Raw genomic sequence first — 19145 nt, forward strand, 5'->3', positions numbered from 1 at the left:
AGTGAAAATGTTATGCCTAACAGAGACCAGAGTCGAGTAAATATTTATTTGTTTTCTTTTTAAGTATTTTCAAATAAACATCAAAATTAACATTTGTAGTCATTTTATTCATAGTCACAGTCATCTGATAAGGTAATCTTTGTTTGAGATAGTTAGTACACGTCTTGAGGACCCGCATGCTTTCTTTTCGAAATAGGTATTCATCATTAGTCTAATTATTGTTTTGAGTATGTAAATTATTCACTTTAATGTGCTGCAACAGACGAAAAGAATGGCAGATCCCACGTGCAGTGGGAATCAATGATATGCGAAGCACAAATGAGGAAGGTTGATATGTCGCTTTCAAATCAGCATAACATTACGAGGTGGAGGTAAATCATGCCGTACATGACTTTCGTGTCATGATTATCATGTTTAGACGTGTCATTTATTTTCGTCATCTATTCACGTCACGTGATACAAAATTTAGTATATGTGGAGCTACTTCGTCGTCCATTGACAACACATAACACCAAATTTGGTATATGTGGAGCTGGCGAAATGGCCGCGAGCGCATCATAAAGGGATCAATATACTACAACGCAACGTTGACACGGGCGAACGCTGGAAACAGCGACGCTACGTTAGCAAAACGCGAGCACTCTATATAATCTGACGCCAAGCGCGACCAAGGAGGATTGAAAGAAATTACTGGAGTGGAAATGATTGCGCAGATGTGATGCCGTTCCTCTGGCAAGATGGCGGCTGTGGCGGCCATCTTACCAGGGGAATGATAAAGTATCACCGTTCAGCGATTAAAAACGAAGCGTTTTCCTCGCACGCCCAACGAGTTTATTGTGGGAACTTTTTCGGGTCACATAGTGCTCCAAGTACGTCTTACAGTTACTAGTATTCCTTAGTGAGCCTCTAATTGGAGGCAAAATTCTTTGAAGATTGAATAATTCATACTCGTTTCTGTGTGCTATTTCGTCGGGAACAACTATCTTTTAATATAGAACTAACTTGGCATTGACATAACAAAGCCACTTGATCTTTAAGTTGGCGCTATCAGAAAAGAGCATGTTTCCGCCATCTTGGCAGTGGCAAAAGGTGGCTTCACTTCTGCTAGCAAGGCAGTGCGAGAGCTTCCACTCCAGCAATTTTGCTTTAATCCTCCTTGGGCGCGACCAGCGTCCATCAGCGCGGCCTGATGGCAACCGGCGCGAAATGCAACATGCTGCATTTCACGCCAATGCATTACCAAGACAGCGCTGCATCGGGCTCTTTTCGTGACGGAGGGACGCTGGGCGCGCTGAAACGCGCATGCGCCAATGGAAGGCAGTGTGGCGCGTGCATGCTACTATATGGCAGGACCGGCGCCTGGCGTGGCAACGCCGACGTGACGCGACGAAAGGAACGCCGACGTGCACGCGTACCGGGTCACGTCGAAATGTATTGGCGCCTTGACTGTGGCTTGTAGTCATGTTCTCCCATGACACGCACCTCATGATTATCGTGTTTGCACCAGTCACATACCTTCGTCATCCATTGACGTCACGTAATACCAAATTTGACATATGTGACGCAAGCGAAACGGCCGCCAGCTCATCATGAGCGTAGCATGTAATCATGTTGTTACATGACACGCATCTCATGATTATCATGTTTGCACCAGTCGCATCCCTTCTTCATCCATTCACGTACCGCAATGCCAAATTTGGTATATGCAACCCTAGCGAGCGTCATGAGCGTGGCATGTGGTCATGTTCTTACATGACATGCCTGTAATGATTTTCATGTTAGGGTCTGTCGCTCCTGTTCGCCATGCAATTATGTCATACCAGACCAGTTTTACAACATGTCATGTGAACTAAACCACCGCAAGAGCAGCAAGACCATGAAATGTACATCATGACATTCATGACATACATGCCATGATTTTCATGTTATGACTAGTCACTTATGCTTGTCAAAAGTCGTAGGCAGCCAGATAGATAGATAGATAGATATATAGATAGATAGATAGATAGATAGATAGATAGATAGATAGATAGATAGATAGATAGATAGATAGATACGCTCAACGTCGCCAAAGTTCGCTAAGAAATGCTTCGCATTTGAAAGTAGACGTGGTTCACTTTAAGCAAAGCAGAGTGACGAAACAATGGCGAAGTGGGAAGATCCTGGGGACTGCCGCAGTAATGCATGAGTGCACCGCAAAGCTCTCTTTTGAAGTACTTGTAGTTTCTGACAGTAGTCGTCTATAGTTGTTCCCCAGACCAGAATACAATCTCTTAGTTTAAAACATACAAGCGCATAATACATCTGCAGTCTCAACCATACAGGTACAAGACTAGTAACTTTGTAGAGACTGCTAACATTTTGGCTTATCTTAGACGCTAACTTTGAGACATGCTTGTTCCAGGAAAAGTTCTGGCGGAACCAGACGCCACGAAATTTTATATAATCAACCTCATGTATTTTCACGTGTCTAAACTGGATGTTGACCTTATAAGAATCTGCAGTATTAATCGGTCTAAAAATAAATTATATAAAACGTGATTTTATCCATTGTTGCAGGTTACCTAAGTACCTGTTGCTATAGCCTCTGCTTGTACAAGAGATTTCGCTGTAAAAATATATTTGTATCATCAGCATACATGATCACGTCATGAGAAGCTAATAGTTTGGGTTATATCATTGATATATATTTAAAACAATAGTGGTCCTAGTATTGAGCCTTGAAGAACTTCGCAAGTGACAGTTAGTTGGTTAGATGTAAGGTCGTTCACCCGTACGTACTGCATTCTATGACATAAGTAATCTTGCACTACGTTGAGTGTAATACTACGCACACCATAGTAATTTAACTTTGATTGACTGATTGATTTGTGGGGTTTAACGTCCCAAAACCACCATATGATTATGAGAGACGCCGTAGTGAAGGGCTCCGGAAATTTCGACCACCTGGGGTTCTTTAACGTGCACCCAAATATGAGCACACGGGCCTACGACATTTCCGCCTCTATCGGAAATGCAGCCGCCGCAGCCGGGATTCGATCCCGCGACCTGCGGGTCACTATTTTCTGAGGGGATGTAGGTGAGAAAAACAAAGACTTTCATCAAGAAGTAGTAGTGTTGTTGAATGCATTGTCAAGTTCAGGCGGATCACCGAGTGGTTTACCAACATTGACAAAGTACTCATTTAAAACACCGGGGAAACCGAAACCGGACAACATTCCATTCGTCGTACTAATATTGTGCAGCACATTATTATCTTCCATTTTCGTTGGATTAGTTACTTGTTCCCATACTTTCCTATTGTCGTTTAGGATTCTCGTGAATCGCTCAATAAAATAATTTGTTTTTGCTGTCTTTAATTCTTTATTCAGTTCATTTCGGGACTTTTTATACTCTTTTAAAAGGTTGGGTTCCCGGTTCCAAATGAAGGAATGGTACATCTTGTTCTTACTGCGAATTTTTTTCGTGTAATTTTTTATTTATCTAATGCTTTCTCATCTTTTTCCTGTTTATTCTTCTTTTAATTAGCGGGAAAGCGACATTACAGGAGTCTGAGAACTTAGAAATAAATTTCGAGTACGCCAAGTTTACGTCACCGATATTGCATATGCTATTCCAATTTATATTCTGAATGAGGAATTGACGTTTGTTTAAATTATCTTCATTTATTTCTCTCGTTAAGTAACTATCAACTGTAACCTTAAGTTATCGCACTCTTTTCATAAAGCAAAAAAAAAAACTAGAATATGACCACTAATGTCCGAACTCAATAATCCACATTCAATACTACTTGGTTAAATGCTTGTAACACAGACATCTAAAAGAGTGGCGGTGTGAATAGTAATTCTAGTTGGTAAAGTAATGTGATTGTAAAATGCTAAAAATTAAATAACACTGTTGAAATAGTGAGTGCTCAGATCGTCATGGAATAAATTTATGTTAACGTAAACGAAGAGTACAAATGGAGCAGTAGAAGAATTTAATTTTTCAAGCAATGTTTCAAGAAAATTTAGAAACTCTTTCTTATTTCCAGTCGGTGGCCTATAAATTGCCGCTACGATTACATTAGACAGTCATACTGTCAAACATTCAACACTGGGAGCCATTATTGAGCAGTCCTCAAGTACAGAGGGTGGGTAGCGGCATTTAACATAAACAGCAAGGCCTCCGCCTCTTCCGCTAGGATATAGGAGACCGTTATTGAAACAAAGGCGGTCGTTATGTGTGAGCAGCCAAGTCTCAGAAAACACCAATATATCAAATTCTGTTGTTAATGACGTAAATAAATGATCGAGTTGATCACCTTTGTTTTTCATGCTTCTTACATTAAAGTGGATAGCAGATAGTTCCTGGTGTCGGTCGTGGAATTTAGCGTTGAAAGACTCAGGGTTGTACAGAGAACAGATCGGTATTTCGAACATTGCCATGATTTTTTGAGCGAAAAATCATGCAGCTATTGTGATATTTTGCACAAATCACCCTCGTATGCAATTCTGATGCCATTCTATGATTTATTCCTTCTGGCGAAAATCTTGCCTCGGCTCGTTCATACGAATTTCCGTGGCTAAGTTGCTGACCTGCAGGTCGCGGGATCGAATTCCGGCTGCGGTGGCTGCATTTCCGATGGAGGCGAAAATGTTGTAGGCCCGTGTGCTCAGATTTGGGCGCACGTTAAAGAACCCCAGGCGGTCGAAATTTCCGGAGCCCTCCACTACAGCGTCTCTCATAATCATATGGTGGCTTTGGGACGTTAAACCCCACAAATCAATCAATCATACGAATTTCTAAGACATTTCTTTCTTGCTGGCAATTGTGGCTTCCAGTAGTTGTTTCTCAGCACGAGTTAAATGCTCGTTAACGTAGACCCGATCAGATCCAGGAAGTCCCAGCATCTCATTTGTGATACGATGATTTCTAGCTTTCGCAAAAACCGCCTGTCGCTTATCGCGTCGCACAAAACGAACGATAATGTCGCTCTCGCCCGTCACTCGTGTTGGTATCTTGTGTCAATATCAACAGCACAGAGTGGCTCGTCAATGACTTCGCCAAGTTTTCTTATCACGTCAATGGCGTTGTCGACTGACTTGACCCCCTTAAGCTCGAGATTATTCAAACGGATATACTGTTCAAGCACAACTCTTTGCGATAGCTGCTTATTTTCTTTCTTGAGAGCTTTGTTATTTTGTAGCACGACGCTAAGTTCCTGCCTCAAAGCTTTCAGCTCTGTGTTACTCGCCTTGGTTTCATCGCAAGTATCACTACAAAACTTTACACTTTCTTTGACAGAGCGTATTTCAAGTCTCATTTCACGCTTGAAATCATCCAGAGCTTTCACGAAATCTTTTTACATTGTTGCGAACAAAACAGCAATAGAAAACTAAGAAACTCAAACATGCAATGCAATGAATACAGTGTAACAGAGCTTGGCAGCAGTGCGCAGAGACTTATAACATATGCAGGAAAAATTAGAGATATAGCTCACCTGCAAGAAGCAGAAGAATGAGTAAGACAAAGCTGCAGTATAACGTACTGATGGGCGAACTTAATGCCAAGGCAGGCAAGTAGCATTTTGTGGACCATGCAGTAAGGGAATATGGCATCGGCTCTATAGCCGGTGGGGAGTTATTAGTGAGTTCGCAGAACGTAACAATTTGCGGATCTTGAATACCTTCTACAGAAAACGGGCTAACCGTAAATGAACGAAGAGGAGTCCTAATGGTGAAACTAAAAATGAAATGGAGTTCATTCTGTGTACACACCTGGGCATTGTACAGGATTTGGAAGAGGTTGGGCTAGGTCTGATGCAGTGACCATAAAATGGTAAGGTCGAGATGTCACCTTGAATTGAGAAAAGAACGGCAGAAACTGATACGCAAGAAGCCAAATAATGAGTTTGCGCTAAGCGGTAAAGTATAGGAATTATGTTTCACTTCAGAATAGATTTGCGTCTCTAACCAAGGAAATTGACGTTAGCGTTGACACAATGTACAATAATCTGGTTAGTATCATTAAGGAGTGAGTAATAGAAGTCAGGGGTGCAGTCATTAGACAGGACACTGGCTAGCTATCCTAGGAGACGAAGAATCTCTTCAAGAGACTTCAAACAATAAAAGCCTCAAATGCAACAGACAAAATAGAGCTGGCGGAGCTTTCAAAGTGAATCAATAGGCGTAAGGTACCGACGTAGGACGGTATAACATGGAGATAACTAAACATGCTGTAAATAGCGGAAGAGGCCAAAAAGCAGAGAAGCCAAAACTGTGCATAGGCAAACATCAGATGTATGCATTAAGAAAAACCAGGAAGTTAAGGTCATAACCAATATAGATAAAATAATTGTGGTACCGGAAGAGTTTTACAGAGATCTGTACAGCAGCCTAGACAAGCAGCCTATACGCTGTATTTGGGGCGCATCAGGGGATGAAACGGCGGTAGAAGTTTACAAAATTCAGACATTCTCGAAGCTGGCGCTTCACAGTCGGCTGCGGAGAACGTTCCACGGCTTCGACCCTGTTGGGCTGAGTTAGAACTCTTGAGGCAGAGATGTGACGTCACAGGAACGATGAATGGGACGTGCTAAACTTGCGTTCGGCGCTTGTACTGTCTGTTTCGCGTCCGTGGCCATGTTTCGTTGCGTTGTTAGCCTTAAGTAAAGACTGTACTGATTTAGGTGCACGTTTAAGAACCCCACGTCGTAGAAATTTACGAGGCCTTGCAATCTACAGGCGTCCCTCCCATTATATCGTGGTATCGGGACGTTTTCCCAACAATTATCATTATATTTCAGAGTTGATTTTAAGTAGAGTGCGCTATATCAATAACTGTCAGGAAATGCAAATATGCTGCTCAAAAGACAAAATCTCAAAGGGGAACCTTTGCGGGGGCTGTCCCACCCCCAGCGTGAACACAAGGGGGGTCAGGACTCCCTAATAATCCCATGATTTACGCCGCTGATTCACACAAACCTACCTGATTTACGCATCATTCCTTCATGCTCCCACTCACGCCTTTCAATTGAGTGTGAATCAGTGTACTCACACATATACCGAGCTTAACCATGTGACAGAAAAAAAAAATCGTCGCTTCTATAGCGATTGCCTCGTGAGCGCACATTTTGTGTTCTTCAGCCATGAGTGACACAGCGGACGACGTGAGGAAGTGGTGCAATATTGCGCTGGTAATTACGTTGATCGGCTGGCGCCGGCCGGCCCGACTCGCGAGGCACGGTGTGTAGGGCATCGGTGTTGAGAGTAAGTGGACTCTGGCGGGCGTAAATATTGTAAACAATAACAAAGCTGTTCATGTCGGAAAGTTGCTACAGCATTTCGCTCTTGCAAATCTGATCAATTCAACTCCGATAGCCTGCCTGGAAAACGCTGACCCATCACGCTTGCAAACACCGAGCTGACGCTTTAAGCAGAAACGCTCACATGTGTAGCGTTAAAGACGCAACTTTAGGCGTAGTTTTTAAAGCGAAACGCTGGCGTTTAAAAAAAAATATATCAGGATATCGCCATTATCACATGATGTTGAGAGTCTTGTAAGGCGCGTTTACACTAGAGCGACACGACACTGACACAAGCCTACCGAAGACACGAGGCAGACGCAAACCATCGGCCGACGAGTCGCCCGCCGACGAACCGAAGTCACCAGACCACATGGTCACACTAGGCTGACGACGACGATGACGCCTCAAAAGACAGCATTTCATCGTAGTGTAACATGATGAGAGACCGAAAGCACCAGCAAAACGCATTGTCAGACCTGTTGTCGGCGTGTCTTCGGGAGATCGGCGGCTGAGCGAAAATTCTCCCCATGCCTGCTTTAAAGGACCACGAAGCGGGCAATCTTGGGGGAGTTAACAATGCCCTCTCGGAGGCTTCTACGGAGTCTGAACAGGCAGCTTGAGCACCCAACAGAAGTCTTTTCTTCGCTACCCTATTGTGTATCCCCAACCCCGGCCCTCGCTACCACGGATTATGGATGGGGCTGCGCCGAGTAGCAGGAGAGGGACAATGACAGAGCGGGGAGCATGGCTGAAAATGAGGTGCAGCTGTGCAAGTTTATACCCCTGTCACACGACCACCACCAAACTCCGTTGAACACCGTCAACGTAAATCTCCCCTAGGTGTTCGACGGAGAAGGAGTTGTGGCAGTGTCACACGGCAATGACAAGGTTGTAACAGTTGCCGCGAGGGGGCTCAGCTGGCGCTGTTTGATTTTCGGAAAAGTATTCTAATTTGATCCCTATTGATTTTTTTTGTGAATCCTCATTATGCGGTTTTTACAAAAAAGCACTATAAAGAAGGTATGCGACTAACAAACCATTAAAAATAATTTCAAATAAAAACGCATTTGCTAATTGTAGCAATGCTGCTAGTGACGCTGGCCACATTGTGCTTTTAGTTGTTTTGTTGCCCGTGTACATGCCCGGTACGAAAGTTCTTATGCTTCCTTGCCTCGTGAGCGCACATTTTGTGTTCTTCAGCCATGAGTGACACAGCGGACGACGTGAGGAAGTGGTGCGATATTGCGCTGGTAATTACGTTGATCGGCTGGCGCCGGCCGGCCCGACTCGCGAGGCACGGTGTGTAGGGCATCGGTGTTGAGAGTAAGTGGACTCTGGCGGGCGTAAATATTGTAAACAAACACGCGTTGTGAATGAGTATATACAACGAAAGAACGTTTAATATTGCTAAAATGTATTATTCTTTCACTGCGGCCACTTAGTGCTCGAAATTTTTCTCTGACCTCTAGACTGCTGAGGACGAGAGTACCTCGTTCCCCTGCGAAGGGAGATCGTTGAACGTCCTTTGCGAAATGCTCCGTTCACCTTCGTTTGCGTAAGGGTGGCCGTGTGACACCAACCGCAACTTCGTTGTCGTAAAGACGAGGGAGTTAAACGGTCTTCACGGGTGCCCGTGTGACAGGGGTATTAGTCGGTGTCGCTGCGTGTGCCTCCAATGTGACTACAGAATTGGCCAACGAGAGACTGTGAGCACGAGAAAGCGCGGGCGGGGTCTTCGCGAGACCACCCGCGGACTGCTTGTGTCTTTGCAGTGTACCTAGGCCGACGAAAAGAGAAAAGACACTTCTAAGGACAGCCCGCACACCAAAATTGGTATCTTGTCTCTCTTGTGTAAACGTGCCTTAAGGTGCTTGAGCTTGCTTAAAGAACTTGTCAACAATATTAAGAAAAGCAAGAAACGATGTGCCAAAAACGAAATGCGACGGAAAACTGATACGGGCTTCGCGGCGCGTATATACGATGACGTCACGGCACGCCGAGCGGTAATGTAAGCACATGCCGCACACGTTACGCTGGTGCGGCAAAAAAAAAAAAAAAAAAAGCTTGCGGTGTTATCAGGCGATAAAACAGCTGGGCCAGTTTTTCATAACTTGACAGCGGTGGCTTGAGTGCTGGGGGATGGTCGTTTGCTTTTTCTCGGGGAAGTAGCGATGCAGGCTGTAACGTCACAAACACAAGGGTCATGATCTGCACTCAGGGGCTTTGAAATTCATTTTATAGAGACCTAAATCGCTTCCAGTCGTGTACTTTTGGCACACAACATTTCAATATCAAGGAAACGTATACTGAAAATTTTTTTATTGAGATCAGTAGACATCAAGGAATCGCCGGAGTTGAGCCCTTATAAAGACAGCACAGCTGTACACATTGCCGTGACGTAAAATACCCTTTCTTGATGATTGAGTTGCGCTTTGAGCCATAGTTTGTGAAAATTCACATAAGTGCAGTGATGTGACCAGCCGAAACCAATTCGGCGCAGCTTCTGGAGCAGCTAAAACCTCAAATTGGCGGCTGCATATCAGGCTATTGCGGGAGTTTTACCATGTTTAACACGTAACTATATGTGCATGAACATACGTGTATTGCAATGTATAGGCTGTGTTCCAATTCTTAGACAGCACGTAGACAGTCTACGCAGACTGCTTAGAAAACCGCACCGAGCCCATGCTGTCCGAGCATTGGACCCGTTTAGACAGCTTTTACGCAACGATGCGCCACCTCACGTCCAGAAGAAAAAGCTAAAAGAAACAAACCTAACAGTTGTAATTTCTGGCTTGTTTTGTGTTGAAATCAAAAACAAATAAACTTTACTCACATTGAGCGTCTGGGAAAGCGTCTGCTTGTGTGCAGACGGCCATTCTGGCCAGATTTGATCTATCTGAGCGATTCGCTGAGCCGCCATCTTGTTTAGACAGCAAAGTAGCCTGCATCGTATTTGTCTACGATGCGGTCTTCTCGGAGCTGTCTACTTTGCCGGCTACGTGAGAATTGGAATGGGACTTAAGATGGCCGCCGTCCATTCAGCTGTCTATTTAGTTGTATATACGGTGAGTATTGGAACACAGCCATATAATGTCCCAAAAGGTAGAATCAGCTCACTACTTCTCACTTTCCTGTGGAAGGGCCCTAAACTTCTACATATCCGTGACATCAGGCCACCCGACATTTGCTCCGGATATGATTCATATTTGTTATTCAGTGGGCCTTCCCTAAAGCTCGAGGCCACAAAATTTTTCCACGAATATTCTATTACTAAAAATAACTATTGCGATGACGTCTGCGTTTTCAGTACAACGTCCGCTAGTGCGGTGAAGTACACGCTGTCGCACGTTACGAAGAGACGGCTTTTGATTTCGTGGCAGGTAATAGAGGGTTCGATGCATAACTGGTATATTGTGTTTGAATTCCAACGCTGCTCTCAACAAAACTTGCGAGAATGAATTTTATTTAGAATGGTTCTCCATCTTTTCCCGAAGTCGTGATGCAGCACCGATACGCCGGCCGGATAGTGCGTCACCATGCTATCCCATAAGGCCACGGCAGCGGCGTGGTTTGTAGATAAGTCCTAGTCATTGTATGGTATCAATACATGAGTGCCCTGTATGAAATCTGCTGGAAGCCAGCACGAATAGCGCTGCAATTTTTTAACGAAATATATGCACTAGAACTAAAAATTATGATTGTATCTATGCATTACTTACTGTAATCGATGTAATCAATTTTGATGTAAACGACTGGTGCCTCTAAAAACTTACAACTTTACAGATTATTAGATATTTTCTCACCCGACATCATTCTGACATAAGGATGCAATTTCATAGCGTAAGTGGTCAACACTTCGAGCCCCCTCCCCCCCCCCCCCCTCGTGTGCGCTTCGGTGCCCAAACTTTTCATGGTTAGAAAACTCCACATGCAGGTTTAATGACTGAATTGAGCCTAGTAGACATGTTGTAGAGCGATGAAATGAACCTCGCGTAAGCAAGCATCACATTTTGATCGAGACCCTTATTTTACAGCACCGTCGTCGCTTTTGTGCTGCCACCGAACTCGATCTCGTCTGCCGAGCGCCGCCAATCGTCACGCGTGCCTGCAACTTGCGACTTGCTCAATACTATCAAGCTCTCGAACAACCTACCAGCTTACATCATTTCGCGTGCCGCCATTTATTTTACTTAATTAAAACTTTGCGGCTTCGGTACAGATATCACCGTTTACGAGACAGTGTGCACATGTTTTTGCAAACTGGGCAACGTGCACGGTCGCAATGGGCAAAGTTACAGCACGAATGTTTGTGCGAGATGAACAAATATTGTAAGCTCAATCAAGAATTGGGCGGCAACTGCCACTTGCTCAATACCATCAGCTCGATCGAATATTATTCTCAATTGAGTACACAGTTGTTGGCCCTGAGAAATCTTTTTAAAACTAGGCAGTTTTCGCCTGTCAGCTCCAATGATCAATAAAGATTACAACGGTAATTCAGGTACGTAATTCGAGTGCCTTTCATCTTTTTCTCTCCACGAAAGACTGCGAAAATGATGTCTTCGAGCACGGTCGGCACAAACTACAAGATTCCTGTCGACATGCAGCAGGATGTAGCAGCTTTCACCTTTTGGCACAGTTTGGCGTAGTTAGCGCAGCCATCACATCACTGCATTTGTCCTCCACGAAAACAAACACACAAACAAAAAACCAAGAAGGATACCTGACTGACCATGTAGTCGATAGCGCTTGTGCTCATTAACACCGAAGAAAGTAGTAATAGATCACTACTGGCCACAAACGTAGGATTCTTATATCTATTTTCGTCTCCATGGCTCTTAAAGGCGTCGTGAAAAGGTTGTTTCTACAACGACAACGCGAAACCACCAGCAGCCACACTCATTAACTAGGTGACGTCAGCCTAGGAACAGTAGATTACATGGACGATCATCGTGGCAAAGCGTCCATGCTCGATAAGGTTATCGCGGCTTTGCCTCGACAAGCGTCCATGCGTGTCTACTGTTAGGCTTATGTCACCTAGTTAGTACGTGTACCTGCCGGTGGTTCCACATTGTCCTTTCAGGAGCGACATTTCACGACCCCTTTAATCTATGTCAATCTTGCTAAATCTAGGCACCAGTAGCGGAGGGAACATTGATACTACCCCATTATCTCGCTCAATATCAAGCGCTCGTATTTTTCTGAAAGCGTGAATGCAATGAGTATGTGCGCGTGCATATTGTTACAAAGCTTTGCATTCACGATGTGATACACAATTGTAAATGGCCTGTTTTTGAAGTAAAAAAAAAAAACGTATGAAGCGAGAAGGTGAGAATTGAGGCAGCTCCTCACACTGCACTAAATTCCCACGCCGGCTCAACCGTTAGGTTTGCAGCTCCCATATACACTAGCGCCAGAGCTATCTCTAGTAATCAATCAAAGAAAGTCTACAGTGAAACTATCTGCGCAATGAAACAAAAAAAGAAAACCTCTCTGTCGTTGCCTCTCGGTGTTACATACACGCTTCGATTACGATAAAAAAAAGATCGCTGCTGCAAGAGAGAGGCTGTGCTGCGCCATGTATTGAAAAAAAAATTGATGTTAGCTGCATGCTCATTTTTAGACGGCGTAACGTGTCAGGACGGTCCAGATCCATGCGGGTCGGCCGCTCGGAGCACCATGACTACGTCATCGAGCCAGTAATAAGCCTGCTCGAGGTCGCCCTCGCAAAAGTAGGGTAGCCGGGTCCAGGTCTCCAAGATGAATCCAGCAGGTACGATGACGTCCTTGTAAAGCGACTGGACCTGTTGTTCCAGCGTCGAGCCACGCACGCGCAGTTTCTCGAGTGGTTTGGTGCCGCACTTGCCGGATTCGACGTACTGCGACAGCGGCAGCACCAGAGCGAGCACCAGCCTGCCCGAGCGATGCGCCAGCCGAGCCCTGAGCATGCGCAGCAGTCCCAGAGGTGTCTCACAGCGGTCGAGGACGTTCAGGCAGCAGATGACGTCGTACAGCTGTGATTCCCCACCGTCCTCTGCATCGGCAGGTCGAAGCGTCACAGCGTCCAGAACCCGGAACCCTCGTCGGCTCAGCACGCGTCGCATGGACGGCGACTTCTCGGTCACGTCCACCCGACCGAACAGGGGCGCTATGGCTGCCGTCACGTTGCCGTCGCCCGCTCCCACGTCCAGCAACGAGCCGAAGAGGGGTAGGCTTGGCGGGTCTGCTTCTATGCGCATGAGCCGCAGGAACTGGCTCATCGAAAACACGAACATGGTACCCCGTCCCAGCAGCCTGCGAGCATTGCAAATCGGTGTTCAGGGCATGTGTCGTCGGGCATACAGAGCACACATTCGCAGAAACTGCGGCGCGACTTTTACCGAGACCTTTATGTCGAGCCGTTGTATAACGAAAGAGATGCCCGTTGTACGCGTCGGCATAAAAGATACACGCCCATTATTGCGTCAGAATTTTTATAGTATGTACTGGTTCATACCACCACAAAATATTGAGCATAAGCGAAAAACCGCACACTCACGATTGCAGTCAAGGCATATAAAAAGCACCAACAACCAAATTTGTTGAGGACGATCGCAGAAATAATATCTGTCTATGACATTGCATGCTTCGTTTGTCAACGATAGCACAAGTTTTCGCATGAATAACTAGCAATTGGCATACCCATTCATGCCCTTTCATTCTCCCCTAATTTCGCTTAAGTTCAAAGATTACAAATTTACCTAGCTTTTCCCCATCATAGTGTGAAGTATGGTTATTCACGACAAATCCAGAACTATAACTAGAACATACGATGCTCTTTTCGGAATGTGGCTTAGCTCATATACACGAAGAAATGAATGTCTACATAGGCCAGTGCGAACATTGAATACTTTCAAATATTCCATGGGATATTCAGCTACCTCGATTTAACATTTGCGCGATTATTCAAAGCATTCAAAAGAAACGAATATACATATTTTTTTACGCGTATAACAAACACGCTCTTTTACAAAAGAAACGCAGGAAAGAAAAAAAAAGAATAAAAACATTCCACGGGAATAAGTGCAAACAACGGTCAAGTATTCATAAAAACTGTCCACATCCGAGGCACGTGCGCCATTCCTCGACGTTGAATCTTCAGCCGACGGCTCTGTTCTCCATCGATAATCTACCTTTACTTCTTAATTGTCAGATTTGGATGCACGTTAAAGAACCCCAGGTGGTCGAAATTTCCGGAGTCCTCCACTACGGCGTCTCTCATAATCAAATGGTGGTTTTGGGACGTTAAACCCCACATATCAATCAATACCTCTTAACTGTGTAAACGACAGCAGTCGCAGGCTGCTCACCGTGATCACAGTCCTGGTTCCTGGCAACGCGTACACTATTTGTCAACACTAAAACCTTAATTTGCTAGTTCGAGACTGCTAAAGGGTGAGGTAAGTCGTCGAGCATAAAAAGGGGGTTGGTGGAGGGAGACTGGGGCGCCCTTGGCGATAGAACAAAATGGCGGAGATTTCTGCCTTCAAATGTAGCTTCACGGCAGCTCGTGTAGTGCTGCCGCGAAGCCACATTTAAAGGCACAAGTCTTGGTCATTCTTTAAAACTCGCCACCACCAACACTCCCACCATTGCTGATTATACGTATACACCAGCATCGGAAGTAAGAAAACTTGTGTCTGGCTCGAGTTTTCGGATATATTCATGGGAAATGTATATAGTTAAAAAACACAAACGTAGCTTGCACTAGGGGCGCAAGGCTAAAGGCACGGTGGAGCTACTCACTTCCTAGCTGGTCCTGGCCATACGAAGTAATGCCAAGTGACGCCATGGGATACGAAGTGACGCCAACTTCCAGTAGAGGTCAGCACAGCCACCTCTCGCCATTTCAGCCGTACTACGCCGTGGAATACATTAAACGAGTCGAGCTCAGCAGTCCCGCTAGGCAGCGCGCCGGTAAGCGGCTTCTTCATCGGCATTGCGAACCTTCAAGGTTCCCCACGTCTGAGACTTCGGTTTCCCCGTGTCCGAGTCTAGCGCCACGCGCCGGCTTTATATAGAACGATGGAGCGCGAAAATCACCGTGGCATCACGTACGCCTGGTGCGACTGAGTGGTTGCGTGCAGTGTCCACGCAGGCGGCGATGTGTATATATATGGCCAAACGAAGCAGGCGCACAGCTGCGCAACCGGTTGCTAGGCAACGCGTGGCGACGTTGGACAGGTTACGGTCAGCTGTTAAAATGTCGTCCTTGAATATATCGCTATTCATGTTGCACCTCACACACCCGCCTTTGTTGGCGAAGTGGTTTTCTGGCTCCCCATTGGTCTAACGTCCCATGAGAAGTCATTTGCGTTGGCATGAAACAAAACCGTATATTCGGAGGCCGACACTTAGCGAAACAGCACTTGTTAGGCCTAACAGCCGAGACAAGCTCAGCTGCGAACGGCGTATGGATGCGGGATGCTTGCCTCGCATCAGCGATGCGTGCAAGCTGGACTGAAGACTGAAAAGTGGCACGTTTGCCCGCCTATAGTGAGTTCGTCTTTGCGTTTACGCAATGAAATAGGCGAAAATCTGGGTGCTGAAAGAAATTATTGCGTTGAATAAGTGGAATGCAATATAAGCATCAAGACAGCGATTTACAGCATCGCGACGAAAACGCTTTCGCGACCTCAACCACCCAAAAATATTAAGTTTACTTAAGAACAACAGTGAACGAGAGCTCGAAATAAGCTTTCCTGTGTTGCTGAAATGGCACGAAATGCGCAATTTGAATTTTTACTGACACTGTAAATATCAACAGCGCTTTGAAAATGAACTTCATGAGTAGTGGTTTGAAATTCTTTCACTTTAGTGAAGAGTTCTACGGAATACCATCTGTACAGGCAAAAAAGTTCCTAAAAGATGAAACAGGGCACCGATCAAGGTTAAAAAAAAAACATTTTATGGCTCTGGCTACAGTACGTATAAAAAAATGCAATAGCTCGAGCGTATAGACCATACTTAAAACTGGATTTTTCCCTGCACTTTTAGATCGTTCCATCGCAGCAAGCTCACTGCTCGAATAATCCCCAGTTTGATAGCCACACCACGTGAGCCTAATACAATACAAAAGACACCGAAGCTAGCGGCGAATAAAAGGTCAAACCTTCTCTGTAGATATTTCAACACATTCAGTTCGTTATGATACACCACAAATGATCGATGACGCAGAAAGCTGTGAAATCGCCTACATACGATCACTGACTGCACGACCAAGGCAAACTTTATCTAAACAGACGACTTACTCAGTGCAGGTGAATAGGAGCATAAAATATTAGTTAAAAAACGAATTACTGCTCGTGTATATCATCTATAGCAGTCATCAGGATGAATTCCAGGAACAACTGGTCCCTGATGACGGCGTGCGGAATGAGAGTCAGCAAGAAGCCAGCCATGCGCGCGTGCATGCATATACGCCCGAAATAAAAGGTCACCAAAGCACTTTCCACCTCGACGACAAATGTATAGAATAAAACAACAGAAAAGGAATCTTTCATCTCGTCCTCTCTGAAACGCTTCCTGCGGGCAGAACCAGAACGGAAGGGAGATGCGGAGAATTGGTTGTCACGGCAACCACCTTACGGTCGCCATGGCAACGCAATCGTCCCGCAAGCATCACGCACGCGGGCTGCCTGGCAGCGCGTCCCCGCACTTCAATTTGGGTATCTGCTCTGAATGTTTGCTGGCCCGCCGTCCACATTTGTTTTCGGCCCGCCGGTCATGGGCGAGGGCGCGTTTTCATCCCAGTTCGCCCATCACAAACACGCCCGAGACGCTCGTACAGCGCAGGTGGCGCGCGCTCCTTGCACGGACAGCAACGAGAAATGCAAAGCGCACTCACTTTGATGAGAATCTTCGGAGAGCGTGCCGCCGTGGTGAATGTCCCAATCGTTGCTGGTGCGCACTGCCGGCCGGACAAGAAGGGCTTCCCGCAAGAGACTCGCTGCCAATCAATTTATTATAACAACGCTTTCACGGTTACCACTGAGGCAGCAGCAAGCCTATAAAATCATTCAGGTAACCGCAGCAAGCATATAAAATCAGAACGTTAATAACGGACGTGCGTATACAGCACGAGGCCTCGTTCTAGCTGCAACACAGAATCGTTCCAATAAATAACAAACGAACGAACAAGGATAATAAATAAATAAATAAATAAATAAATAAATAAATAAATAAATAAATAAATAAATAAATAAATAAATAAATAAATAAATAAATAAATCTTCTTGTCAGAAAAAAATACCTCGGCCAAGAACGTTCTCAAGATAGCACTATTTCAACTTCGTCAGTGGATAAACTATCGTATTTTCTGAGCGCTAGAAGAAAATAGGCATGTAAGCAAGTGCATAGTAATAACGAAACGTTGCATTTATAACCCAGTATTTATTCTTATATCACAAGTTTAAAAGGTCACAAGACCGTATCAAGCTAGAACGACGAAGTTTAGGCGGACAGATGTACTGTCCATCCTTACCATGCAGTCTGAACCATCCTTGCAGATAGCGCATAGACACTAGCGCCAGCGTTTGCTTTAGTAATCGTTGTAGGAGACTGTAGCGAAACTATTGGCATAAAAAAAAAGCCACTGCCGCGTCCTTTCAGTGCTTCAGCCTCACTTCACTTCTAAAAAACAACTTAAAAAAAAAAAAGCCGTAATACATCATGTATTGAATATTGACGTTCTAGATATTATTCTTTCTGGACAGCGTAACACACCAGGACAGCCCAGCATGCATTCGTGTCGGCAGCTCAGAGCACCATGACCACGTTGTTCAGCCAGTAGTAGGCCCGTTCGAGGTAACCTTCGCAGAGTAAGGAACTGGGGTGCAGAGATTCAACATCTTCATCATGCATCCCTCATCTGGACCCGCAGCCGTTGCGACCTCTTGCTAAGTGCCGCAACGCGCTATACCACCGCAGGCAGCGCGGCAGATAGAGCCTTGAGAAAGTTATCGGGCAACTCATTGAGCTCAGTATAAAGTCAAATGGGACCACGCTCGAAGTCACGTGTCAAGTTCACACGTAATTGTGCTACAGAGACTTGTGGCACCCACCGCGGTACGTGGTACTGATCGACCGCTAATCCGAAGATTGTGAGATGAAATTTCGGCCGGGGCGTTCCATTTTAATCGAAGCAGGAAATAGACTTCCGTGTGCTTAGAGTTAGATGAGCGTTAAAGAACCCCAGATGGTGAAAATTTACGGAGACCTGCACTATACACGGCGTCTCTCAATCATATTCTAGTTGTGGAGTAAAACACCAACAAACACCACAACAACGTTTGAAAACTAAGTTGCGCGCTAACGTCGAGACCGTGATAAAGCTGAAGAGTATTCGGCTCTAAATTTTTGTTTCAGAAATGTGAAACGCCGGGACAACCCGTATCACCGGTGGAGTATACGCCACACTTACGGCGCCACTTTACAAAAATAATGCATACGTCAAAACTCCTGTTATAGGGCCGTATCAAATGCGAATAGACACTGTCTAGAAAAAGAATATTTACAATATGCACAAATGTCTGATAGTGAACATATGCATGTTTTCACGGCATATAAAAATAGGTTAGATGAACAAAACCACTGCGTGATAGCGAAGATGTAATCTAAACAAAACGAGATCATTGGCCGAAGTGGTCCCCCTGGGCGAAATACCAGGTGCACTCGCTGGCGTTGAACCGGCACAAAAGGGCACGACCAGTGGCGATGAAACTCACGTTCTTCCATAGCACTCTTCGGATCTTCGGAGAGAAAGGCGAGCACCTCTCGTAGCAGCGTGCTTGACTGGGCGCTGCTTAATTCCCAA

The 19145-nt window shown here is 45.2% G+C and overlaps 1 protein-coding gene across 7 annotated transcripts in view; it reads right to left on the reverse strand.

The window, feature by feature from the left end:
* Positions 1-9590: 9590 nt before the first annotated feature.
* Positions 9591-19145, reverse strand: part of LOC119176224 (protein-L-histidine N-pros-methyltransferase) — a 240209-nt gene continuing 230654 nt past the window's right edge. For all 7 annotated transcript variants that reach the window (XM_075877270.1, XM_075877267.1, XM_075877268.1 and 4 more), the window contains one exon: positions 9591-13585. In XM_075877270.1, the coding sequence (XP_075733385.1) occupies positions 12928-13585 (658 nt within the window). In that variant the 3' untranslated portion in view covers positions 9591-12927. The remainder of the gene's footprint in view (positions 13586-19145) is intronic.

Source organism: Rhipicephalus microplus, chromosome X (genome assembly GCF_043290135.1).
Source record: "Rhipicephalus microplus isolate Deutch F79 chromosome X, USDA_Rmic, whole genome shotgun sequence".
In the NCBI taxonomy this organism is placed as follows: domain Eukaryota; kingdom Metazoa; phylum Arthropoda; class Arachnida; order Ixodida; family Ixodidae; genus Rhipicephalus; species Rhipicephalus microplus.